This window comes from Globicephala melas, chromosome 3, assembly GCF_963455315.2.
Source record: "Globicephala melas chromosome 3, mGloMel1.2, whole genome shotgun sequence".
Lineage (NCBI taxonomy): Eukaryota > Metazoa > Chordata > Mammalia > Artiodactyla > Delphinidae > Globicephala > Globicephala melas.
Window position 1 is genome coordinate 62,755,143 of NC_083316.1, and position 12,163 is coordinate 62,767,305.

The following is a 12,163-nucleotide window of genomic DNA, read 5'->3' on the forward strand; positions in this document are numbered from 1 at the left end:
TATTCTGACTTCATTTTAAGCAGTTGAACAAGTGTGTATGTAGGGAATTTAGGGTTGTGAAAGGTAATGGTGCCTTGAATTAGGAAGTGCTGGTAGTTAAGATGAAGAAAAACTGGATTTAAGCTTTGTTGGGGGAAGTGAAATTGATAGGATTTGATGATGGGTTAGAGATTAGGTCATCTAAGCATCTGCATCATAGGATGTTTAGCCACATTCCTGGCTTCAATTCACTAGATGCCACTTATCGCTGGTTATGACAACTAAAAATATCTATAGATATTGCCAGATGTCCCCTGGGGGGCAGAATTGCCTCTAGTTGAGAACCGCTGGTTTAGGTAGAGAAGAAAATATTGAAGATTACTCCCAGATTTCTGGCTTCTATAACTGGATGCATGGTGGTACCATTCACTGAGACAGAACAAAATGCAAGAGGAGCAAGCTTTAGGAGTATGTGTATTTAATAGGAATTGAAGGGTGAGCAGGGATGTCATGAGTTTTGTGGACATGTTGTCTTAAATGTGCATTTGAAACATCAAATTAGATATTTAGAGTTGATAGTTTAATACATATAGATCTGGAATTAAGAGGAAAGGTATTGACCAGAAGTGTACATTTGGTGATCATTGGCATGTAGATGATAATTGAAGCCAAGAGGATGGGTATGATTGTCTAGGGGGAGTGGTGAGCCTGGATCCAAGACTGATTGAAATAGGTTGAGGAAAGGGTAGGAAAACAGATACGGAAACTAAGCTTATTTACAATTGTTTTGGGAAGTTTGGCTGTGAAGAGGAGGAGCCGAAGATGGGAAGTTGGAACAAAGGAGTTTTTTTGTTTTGTTTTTGAGGTGGAAGAAACTTTAAGCACATATAAATGTTTATGGGAAAGATTCCTTAGAAGGTGGAAAGGGCATGGGTCCTGCCTATAGGTGGAGTGATTGGCTTTAGGTAAGAGAAAAGCTTTTTGGAACTGGAGGATATAGGAGGAGAGGATAGGTGTAGGTAAAAGGAAGATAGGTAGATTTGTACATATGGTATGGAGAAGTTAACGGAGTTTCCATAGTTGAGTGGCTTCTTCATGTTTTCTCTCTGAATTACTATGCAAGGTTATCTGTTGAGAGTAGAGAAGATGAAATGGGATGTCTGAGGTTTAAGAATAGTGGAGAAGGTTTGAAACAGTATTTGCTGGGTAGTGTAAAGAGCTCACTTAACATTGGTAATAATGAATTTACTATTAATAATAATAAATCAGTCAGCTGCTTTAGTAAGTTCCAGGGAAATATTTTGTTAGTAGAAGTTTTAATTAGTTAGAGAATTAAACCTAAAAAATTAAATTTTTGAAAATGAGTACGTTCTGAGTTTAAATTTTTCCTCCATTTTAAAGTCTTTTCTCTGTTTTTCAAGTTGCTGTATTAGCAAACAGAACTCTTCTCAGTAAAAAAATCTGAGGTACTTTTCTGGATTTTAACTTTTATTTCATTCTAGTTTTTAGGTGAAGATATGGTTGCCTGAACAAAAAAGAGGCTTGTAGAGGAATCAATTATCTGAACTCCTGAATTCCATCTATAATAACTGATTTTTGAAAATTCTGGGTAGTTTGAAGGTATTAAGTGAATTGAAGTAATTGATTTTGAATTTTGAGTTGAGATGAGGATAGGTTGAGGTTTTCTTGGTACTGAGTATAAAGTAAAAAGATGATTATGAATGAATTGTTCAAGATTTCTTGTGTAATGTTCAGTTTTGGAAAGGAGCAAATTTTATGGAACCTCTTGACACCCTAGGAGGAACAATTTGGGGACAGTTATCTTGCAGATTTTTCAGAGGCTCTATCTTTAAAATTTTCAATATTCCACCTTATTTAGAAACAGAACAAATGTATATGCCCATATCTCCTATCAGTTTTTTTCCAGCTTTACTGAGATATGAGTAACAAATAAAAATTGTATATATTTAAAGTATACATGATGTTTTGATGTATGTATGTGTTGTGAAATGATTACCATAATCAAGATAATTAAGGTGATATTCATCACCTCACAGTTATATTTTTTTGTGATGAGAACACTTGAAATCTACTCTCAGCAAATTTCAAGTGTACACTACATTATTATTAACTGAACGTATTCACTGTAATTGTACATTATGTCTCCAGAAGTTATTCATCTTATAACTGTAAGTTTGTGTCCTTTGAGCAGTATTTCCCCATTTTCCTCATCCTACTCCTCAGCCCCTAATAACTGCCATTCCACTCTCTGCTACTGTGAATTTGACTTTTTTAGAGTCCACATGTAAGTGAGGTCATGCAGTATTTGTCTTTCTGTGTCTAGCTTATTTCATTTAGCATAATGTCTTCCAGGTTCATCCATGTTGCAAATAGCAGAATTTCCTTCCTTTTTAAGGCCGAATAATATTCCATTGTGTATGTATACACGCGCACACACACACACACAAACAATTTTCTTTATCCATTCATCCATCAGTGGACACACTTAGGTTTTCTCCATATCTTGGCTACTGTGAATAATGCTGCAGTGAACATGGGAGTGCAGATTCCTTGTTGAGATAGAGACTTTTTTCCTTTAGATATATACCCAGAAGTGGGATAGCTAGAACATATGGTAGTTCTATTTTTAATTTTTTGAGGAATCTCCTTGCTGTTTTCCAATATGGTTGTACTTCCTATGAATACTGTGTAAGGGTTCCCTTTTCTCCACATCCTCACCAACACTTATCTTTTGACTTTTTGGTAATAGCCATCTTAACAAGTGTGAGGCGATATCTCATTGTGGTTTTTTTTAAAATTTATTAATTAATTAATTTATTTTTGGCTTGTTGGGTCTTCGTTTCTGTGTGAGGGCTTTCTCTAGTTGCGGCAAGCGGGGGCCGCTCTTCATCGCGGTGCGTGGGCCTCTCACTATCGTGGCCTCTGTTGTTGCGGAGCACAGGCTCCAGACGTGCAGGCTCAGTAGTTGTGGCTCACAGGCCTAGTTGCGCCACGGCACGTGGGATCTTCCGAGACCAGGGCTCGAACCCGTGTCCCTTGCATTGGCAGGCAGATTCTCAACTACAGCGCCACCAGGGAAGCGCCTCATTGTGGTTTTGATTTTCATTTTCCTGATGCTAAGTAATACTGAACATCTTTTCATGTACCTGTTGGCCATTTGTATGTCTTCTTTGGAAAAATGTCTCTTTAGGTCCTTTGTCCATTTTTAAATTGGGTCATTTGTATTTTTGCTACTGAGTTGTATGAGTTTCTTATATATTTTGGATATTAACCCCTTCTCAGATATATGGTTTGCAAATATTTTCTCCCATTCTTTATGCTGCTTTTTCATATTGTTGATTTTTTTTGCTGTACAGAAACTTTTATTTGACGTAGCTCCGCTTGTTGATTTTCGCTTTTGTTGCCTATGCTTTTGGTGTCAAATCTGAAAAATCATTGTCAAGACCAAGGTCATGGAGCTTTCCCCTTATGTTTTCTTATATGAGTTTTACAGTTTCAGGTCTTACAATTAAATCTTTAATCCGTTTTGAGTTGATTTTTGTGTATGGTGTAAGGTAAGGGCCCATTTTCATTGTTTTGCATGGGGATATCCAGGTTTCCCAACACTGTTGAAGACTGTGCTTTTTCTATTGTATAGTCTTGACACCTTTTAGTTAACCATATGTGCATGGGTTTTTTCCTGGGCTCTCTATTATGTTCATTGGTCTGTGTCCATTTTTATGCCAGTACTATACTGTTTTGATTACTATAGCTTTGTAATAGAATTTGAAATCAGAAAGTGTCATGCGTCCAGCTTTGTTCTTCTTGCTTAAAACTGCTGTAGCTATTCTGGGTCATTGGTGGTTCCATGTGAATTTTAGGATTGCTTTTTCTATTTTGTTTGAAATGCCACTGGAATTTTGATAGGCATTGCATTGAATCTGTAGATAGCTTTGGGTACTGTGAACATTTCAACAATTTTGATTCTTCAGATCCATGAATGGGATATCTTTTCATTTATTTGTAGTCTTTAATTTCTCTCACCAGTGTTTTATAGTTTTCAGTGTACAGATCTTTTACCTCCTTGGTTAAATTTATTCTTGGGGCTCTATCTTTATAATGTATGTGTCTGTCAAAAATGTTTTAAAGCCACTGAGATGTAAATTCATGTAGAAAATCTAGACCAGGACTCAGCACAAGAGATCCTCAAATGAAAGCTTGTTTTGTTTGTTTTTTTTTCATCCTCCTTTTATTAGGCAGTTCTTTCTTGGCTAAGTTCAGATAATAGTATGTGCCTAAAAGCAGTCAGGGTTCAGGAAAAAAATCAGTAATTCAAACTGCCTAATCAGTGTACCAGTTGATAAATTAATCAAGAGATTAATTTATCTTGATTAAGATAAGCCAATGAAAGCTTATCTTAATTGGCTTATTATCTTGTAAGCCAATGAAGGCTCTACATTGTGGCCACACACAAAAAAAACCATAGTAATTTAACACATTAATAAAGAGTGGGTTGTTTTCAGCATGACATTTTCCTGATTCTATTTTATTTAATTTGAAGAGAAAGGGAATTCAGTATCAAGAATGAATTTAAACTTTTATTTCATAACTAGCTTTATTTTACTCAGTAATTGGTACTAGCTTTTTCTACAGTTACATGTGTAACAAAGATTGTGGCAATGAGAGAGCCTGAGGAATGCTAGTTTTTGTTGAAGTGTTTGTGAACTAATGACCTATTTTCTGTACGATATTTAATTTTATTTCTCCTGTCTTGAAAGCTCATTGCTAATTTGTGTTTGTTGTTTGTAGATAGCACTTATATTTAGCCCAAACCCTGTTACCAATTTTCATGTATTATAGTAAGTGATCAGGTCTTGATACTCCCAGCTGAAAGGTTTTTTTCACTTTCTTTTACATGGGGACCCAGCTAATAGGGACAAATGGAGAATCTACTGAGAATACCCTGCAAAAGTTATACCTTAAGCTTTCTTTACTGACACATTTAAAAACTTTTCTGAATCTAAATCCATACTTAACTTGTCTTTAAGTTGTTGTTGATCTTGTGTTGATCTCAGACAATGATAACTTTATTGGTAATTTGGTTTGAGCCTGAGTTTGAGGACAGGTTATAATATTTTTTAGGAAAAAGGAACATTGATATTTGGAACAAATATTAATTTAAATATTTTAAACTATTATGTAAATCTTATTTTTTATACAATTTTGAGAAGATATAATTTTTATATACAGTGAGAAATAGATATCTTCTATAATTAATTTTAAATTAAAGTAATAGATCTTGGCAGGCAGCCTAAACTGGTAGTATTGTAGAGATTTAAACAACTTTAAGAATAATGTATTTTACAGATACTTTGTTGCAATAGTTTTTTTTTATTAAACTAATGATTAGGAAGACTTTACTTTCGAATGAAACAAAAACAAAGTCTTGAAATGCCGTTATGCATAGTCAGCTTATTACATATATGATCTAAATATTTGATGCTTGATATTCAGCCAAGGAGATTTCATATCATACATTCTTCTATTTTTCCAGAATTATAAGACCATTGAGCCATCTTCTGAAATATTTCTCTAAATTTAAGCAAGAGAAGTCTTGTTTCAGCATATATGTGCATTTCTTTTGAATTTTTGTCTTATTTGGACTCTATATGTCTGGTGTAGGATAATCAATAAGGCGGCTGGATAGGGAGGAAAATTCATTTGTATAACAATCTACTAGGTCTCCATTATAGTAGTACTTGAGAGAGAAGAAATGTTCTATGAATGTAGAAAAAAGAAGAGGAGCAAATATATGGAATTTCGTATTTTCTACCTAGTCATACATTTTTTCATATGTGAATGTTTCTACATGAACATGATCATTCAGACGAAAAAATTTTTTAAGTATAATAACATTTCATTTGGGCATTGTTGTAAAGAAATTTCTTCCTTGCTTTTTTTTTTTTTTTTTTTTGACCACACTGTGTGGCTTGCAGTATCTTAGTTCCCAGACCAGGGATTGAACCTGGGCAACCGCAGTGAAAGCGCCAAGTCTTAATCACTGCACCGCCAGGGAATTCCCAAGAAATTTATTTCTTTTTGTTATTCAACAAATGTTGAGTACCTACTCTGACTTGTAGTAGTTTTGATCTGCCTAACGGATTCTCTAGATCATGGGGTTGGCAAAACTTTTTCTATGAAGGGCCAGTTAGTAAATATTTTAGGTATATGAGCTACATGGCCCCCCGTCACATTTTCTTTTCTTTTCTTTCTTTTTTTAAACAATGCTTTAAAAATGTATGGATCATTTTTAGTTTGCTGGCCCTACAGAACAGGCCAGAGGCAGTATTTGGCCTACAGGGCCAAATACTAAGTGGATTAATACTAATTAACACTAATACCTTGCTCTGAGTGGATAAAACTTAATTATTCAAGCGCCATTTAAAATTTTATATTAACCACTCTAACTGGAAGCCTTTTTCAAGTCTTTTTGTAAAGATGGATGCCTTTTTAAAAAAGCTTCTTAAAAGTAAAGCTTTTTATTATGGAAAGTATCAAATATATACAGAAATAGAATATAGTATTATAAATTCTCATAACACCAAGCTTTAACAATTACTGACATTTGACCAATCTTATTTTGTCTATACCTCCCTCCCTTATTAGTTTGAAGCAAATTCCAGGTGTCATCATTTCATTCATAAATATTTCAGTATTCTGTTTTGTTATTTTTTTTGTCTCTCCTTTTCCCAGGGCTATACTGTTTTGATTACTGTAGTTGTATGGTTAAGTCTAGAAGTTAGGTATGGTAAATCCTTCAACTTTTTCCTTCTATCTCTCCATTTATTTAGGTGTTTAATTTCTCTCATCAATACTTATAATTTTCAGTGTACAGGTTTTGTATATCTTTTGTTTAATATATTTCCAAGTATTTCGTGTTTTTAACTGCTTTTGATAATTTAAAAAATGTAAATTCCCAATTATTTTTTGCTGGTATGTATACTTTATAGTCAGTTATCTTTTTAGGAAATTAAAACATGAGAGAAAAAGCCTTGGTTCTACATATTATATTAAAATGTTCATTAGTTTTGTGGGCATATCTTTCTGGTATGCTTCGTTATCTGTAGGAATGTTACTCTTCTCATTTTTTTAATAAAAACTTTGTATGTGAATTGACTAGAATCCTTTTTAGACATTATTTCTTCAAATATTATTTTTCTGTCCTCCCATTCTCACCTCTCTTTTTGAGATTCCAGTTCCTTTCAGTTTAAGTGAGGCAACTTTTCTTATACTACTTTTAGATGAGGAGAGTTGGATAAGCTAGCTTTGCTAGGTTTGTGGCTGTAGGAATCCTCTTCTGTTGCTATGTAGTATTCAAAAATGTACTTTCTGAGACCTTTTCTCTTCTCCTTCCCTGCTTTTATCTAGATTGGGTTTTTCACTTTCTACAATATTAACGTTTTTGGTTAGATAATCTTTGCTGTGGGGAATTGTCCTGTGCATTGTAGGATGTTTAGTGGCATCCTGGCCTCTACCTGCTGCTTGCCAGTGACCACCCTGTCGTACCCATTCCCCCAAATATGATAACCAAAACTGTTTCCAGACATTGTCAGATGTCCTCTGGAAGTCAGAATCATTCTAGTTTTAGACTTTCTTTCCTTTACACCTAATGGCTCTGTGCTACTTAATTTAGATTTCTCTTACTGGCAATTTCTCCTTGGTGTGTTGCTGTGTTTTAGAAGGGAGTTTCACGTAGTTTTGAGATTTCTGATCTTTGTGTGATCCTCTTTCTTGCATTTACTTATGAGTTGTAGCCTGTGAAGCTCCCTCCCAGTTTTGGTTGCTATTCCACACCAAGTTGGACCTGCCAATTTAAGGAAGGGGGTGGGAAGTAGTACCTCTAGGCAGTTTGATTTCTGGATGTTCTGGCTTTGGGGCTGTCCCAGATCCCTTTCGTCTTCTTTCTGTTATGTTCTGATACCATGTGGCTCTTGCTGCTATTGGTGTTGGGTCCTAACTGCCAGTATTTTAGGGTTCATGAGTAATTTATAGTCAATTGTGCTGTATTCGTTGGCCATTTTTATTTTGTTCTGGTTTGGTTTGATCTGTTTGTTTTATTTTCCTAGTTGCTTTGTCTTTTTGGGGGGGTGATGGCTACTCAGGGATATTAAATAATTATGTCTCTTTCACTGCCAAGTTGCCCAGACTGCCTCTGCCTTCTTAAAATGAGTATTCTAAACATGATAAAAGAAACTGTTTTAAATGATGGGTGAGACTTGTGCCTGGTCATGGACTTGGGGAATGGCCTAGAGAGGGAGAGGTTGAAAATGCAAAAGACAGACCAAAAAACTGATGGAATATTTGTGCCCTAGAGGCTACCAGAAGGGATGGATACAGAAGTATTGATAGAGGGATTAACTTTGAACCGAGGAAGAGGACAGTTTGACAGGAGAGGTAAGGAGATGAGATTTCATACAGATAGTAGTTTGCAAGTTTGTAGTTAGGAAGCTGAGGAATGTCACATTTGGTATCCTCAGTTTTCTTAGTAAACTTTAATGTGAAGTTATCTGCTAAAGAAAGTGAGATAAGTGTAGGGAACTTGAGGAAAGGTGTAAACATTTTGGAATGCTGATGGTGAAAAAAGGAAGCAATATCTAACCAGAGACATGGAAGTAATTGCTGAGAGATGCTAAGGGTCAATCTTAGGTTTGTTCTTAAACTATAAATTTGAAAGATACCAGTTTTGTGATTTTTTTTAAGTTAGCAACTCAGATATAAGAGCAGAGAAGGTAGTTGTTTGTAGTGAACCTAAAATTAGGATTTTGTTAGAGCATGACAAGGGTGTAATGTTGTTAAGGCATGATAAAAATGAGTGGTTCAAGGGATGCATTGTGGGGTATAGACTGCATAGAGAAGGAAATCATGCCATTTCAGGAGCTGTTGGGTTGGGAGAAAAGGGAGGATTCAAGAGAATCCAGGTCTGTGTGGTTCTAGAGAAGGTATGAGGAGGGTAAGAAAGTGAAAATTGGACAGGAGATTGAAGCCAAGATAGTATATTGGAATTTAAAATTTCAGAGGTAAAGAAGTTCTGTTTTACTGTAAAGACCATGATATGGCTCTGGGAGTGTAACACTGATAAAAAAATATTAAAGTAAAAGAAGTTCAGAGATGCTGGGAGTATGTTATGATACTTAGCCCATTTTAGGTAAGGGTGTCACCTGTGGTGATGGCAAGAGATCAGTTGGAGGGGAAAGTGTGAACCAGATAGGTAGATAAACAGGGAGATCTGTCCATAGATGGCCACAAGAAGGCAGGGTTCAGGGCGGTGTTGTAAGAATGGGGAAGAGGGTGGTTTGCATGAGCATAGACAACCAGGGACTTTTCTTCTAAAGTCTGTTGTATTTGGTATTTGTGGTATGAATACCAGGGGTTGTGTAAACTTCTTCTTTAAAAGGCCAGATAGTAAATATTTTAGACTTTGCCACTCACATATGGTTTCTATTGCATATTTTTGTTTGTTTTTATAACCCTTTAAAAATGTAAAAACCATTCTTAGCTCGTGTCCCATACAAAAACAGGCAGTAACTGAAGGTTGTAGTTTGATGACCTGTGAATTACACTCATTATGAATTCTCTGTGACTTGTCAGTGATACTTTACTATGTAAAAGTTGGTAACTATTTCAGTTACTAAGTAATTATTGTTACTTGAATAAAGGTAGTTTTGTATTAGAAAGTGTTAAGGAGATAATATATATTTAAAAAATACTATCAGTAATTTTATATTTCTCAATACAGTAATAACTTTTACATTTCTGAACAAAATTTTTACTTTTTTTGTGGTGCATCCAAGTTGAGTCAGCAGATACTGGAGTTATTTGAAGCATGTCAGCAGCAAGTAAGTGATTTAAAGAAGAAAGAACTCTGTCGAACAGAGCTGCAGAGAGAAATTCAGCTGATATTTCCACGTATGTTTCCTTGTTTTGCATTCCCTTTGAGTACATGCATCCCAATTTTAAATTTTAAATAATGCCTTATAATTCTCTTCTGTTTCTCTAGAAAGCAGACTTTTTTTAGTTGGGTCCTCTTTAAATGGATTTGGTACTCGGAGCAGTGATGGTGATTTATGTCTAGTTGTTAAAGAGGAACCAGTAAGTAATGAAACATTTATTCCAAGTGTGTTTCTCATGTTAAGTCATTTAAGAAATTTCATGTAAGAGTCATTGAGGGAAAAAACCTGTTTTGTTTAATTGCTTCTTTGAATTCTCTGTTTATAAGAATTCAAGGAAAGCCAGGAAATGCTGCTGCTTTTTTTTTTCAGGCATGTACACAATAAATGTAACAGAAATTCTAGCATTAATTTATTTCTAAACTATTAAAGTGAGGTGGTTGCACTATGTGTTTTTAAAGAGCTCTGCCTCTATTTTGAAATGTTATTAGGTTGGGTATGTTACCAGGATGCAGCAAAGAGGAAGAGTTTTTCTTTATCTTGATATATTTCCTTCCATTTCTATTCTCAGTGATTCTATTTTTAATCTTTATTGTTTTCCCTTTGAAAGTACTATGGGATTTGGAGTACTTATTTTGGGAATTCAAAAAGAGAGATTTCACTGAAATTTAAAGTAAGACTACTGTGATTTAACGTAATTGTCTCTGATATTTTGACTTTGTTTCTTCTTATTTAGCAACCAAATTTTGCTATTTAGTATTATATTTATTTGAATTCCCTGTTAACTGATACTCTTGTGTATCCTTAATTCCACAATAATTGTTGTTCATTAAGCTGACCTGAGCAGCCTCTTTAATATGCTGAATGAAGTCTCTTCTTTTTTTTTTTTTTATAAATTTATTTATTTATTTTTGGCTGCATTGGGTCTTTGTTGCCACGAACAGCGGCTAGTCTTTGTTGCAGTGAGCGGGCTTCTCATTGTGGTGGCTTCTCTTGTTGTGGAGCACGGGCTCTAGGCACGCAGGCTTCAGTAGTTGGTGGCACATGGGCTCAGTAGTTCTGCCTCGCAGGCTCTAGAGCGCAGGCTCAGTAGTTGTGGTGCACGGGCTTAGTTGCTCTGCGGCAGGTGGGATCTTCCCGGACCAGGGCTCGAACCCGTGTCCCCTGCATTGGCAGGCGGATTCTTAACCACTGTACCACCAGGGAAGCCCTGAAGTCTCTTCTGGATCACCAAAGATTAAGTTAATTTCAGTATAATTTTAATATGCCTTATATTCCACCTCTTAAAAAATACAAAAACCTCTGTTGAATGGTAATATATATTTTTACTATTTCTGTTAGTCCACTAACAAAATTGACTTCTAGTTACTGCAAATCAGAAAGAGATTTATTCCAGGAAAGAAACTCTTGATATTTTTCTAGGCTTTGAAATCATATAAAGGAAAACTGAAAAAGAAAAAAAAAAAAACCCTCAGAAATAATAAACATAGTGGAGAATACTAGAGTTTTAATTAAAACTTTCTCCCATACAATTAGGTTATACTTAGGTACATCACACTAATCCTCTAGTCTTATTCACATGTCTGAATCATGTTGTTACAACTCATACTGAAACACCATAGATTTGAATCTTATTTTTAAGCAACTCACAGTCTAGATAGGGAAATAAAACATGTTACAGAAAGTTAAAATTCTGTTTATTTTTCTTGGAGAAGATTGTTTTTTTACATTTATATACTAAAGTGAAAAAATGACATATGGCTGTTTCAGTATTTCTTTTAAAATTGTGCTTTTAAGTTTAAAGTCAGAAATTGATTTAGAAATATTGATGTAAAAGATAGCATAAAGGTTGACTTTTAAACAATGTAATTTACTGTATATTGAAAAACAACTCCAATGAAAAGTATACTTTATGTTTTCTTTTTGTTGAGGTACATTAAGAAAATAAAACACTGTGTTTAGAAAGATAATGAAAAAACACTTTATTTTTAACTTTTCAGTGTTTTTTTCAGGTAAATCAGAAGACTGAAGCACGGCATATCCTCACCTTAGTCCATAAACACTTCTGTACTAGACTTTGTAAGTCTGACATGCTTCACGTTCATATGTCATTTGACAACTATTTATTTAAAATGTCTCGCACTATATTTATTTTCTGGTAAGGATTTTTTATTTTCTGGTTAGGTTAGGTATAATGTAGATCCTTTTTCCCAAATAAATTCCTTTTAACTTTTGAT

At 34.7% G+C, this 12,163-nt stretch overlaps 1 protein-coding gene across 8 annotated transcripts in view; it reads left to right on the forward strand.

The window, feature by feature from the left end:
* TENT2 (terminal nucleotidyltransferase 2) overlaps positions 1-12,163 on the forward strand; it is a 58,606-nt gene that overhangs the window by 15,068 nt on the left and 31,375 nt on the right. For 6 of the 8 annotated variants that reach the window (XM_070045153.1, XM_030846594.3, XM_030846626.3 and 3 more), the window contains 3 exons: positions 9,831-9,945; positions 10,037-10,128; positions 11,927-12,005. In XM_070045153.1, the coding sequence (XP_069901254.1) occupies positions 9,831-9,945; positions 10,037-10,128; positions 11,927-12,005 (286 nt within the window). The remainder of the gene's footprint in view (positions 1-9,830; positions 9,946-10,036; positions 10,129-11,926; positions 12,006-12,163) is intronic. The other 2 variants (XM_030846619.3, XM_060295932.2) reach the window with 1 other exon arrangement.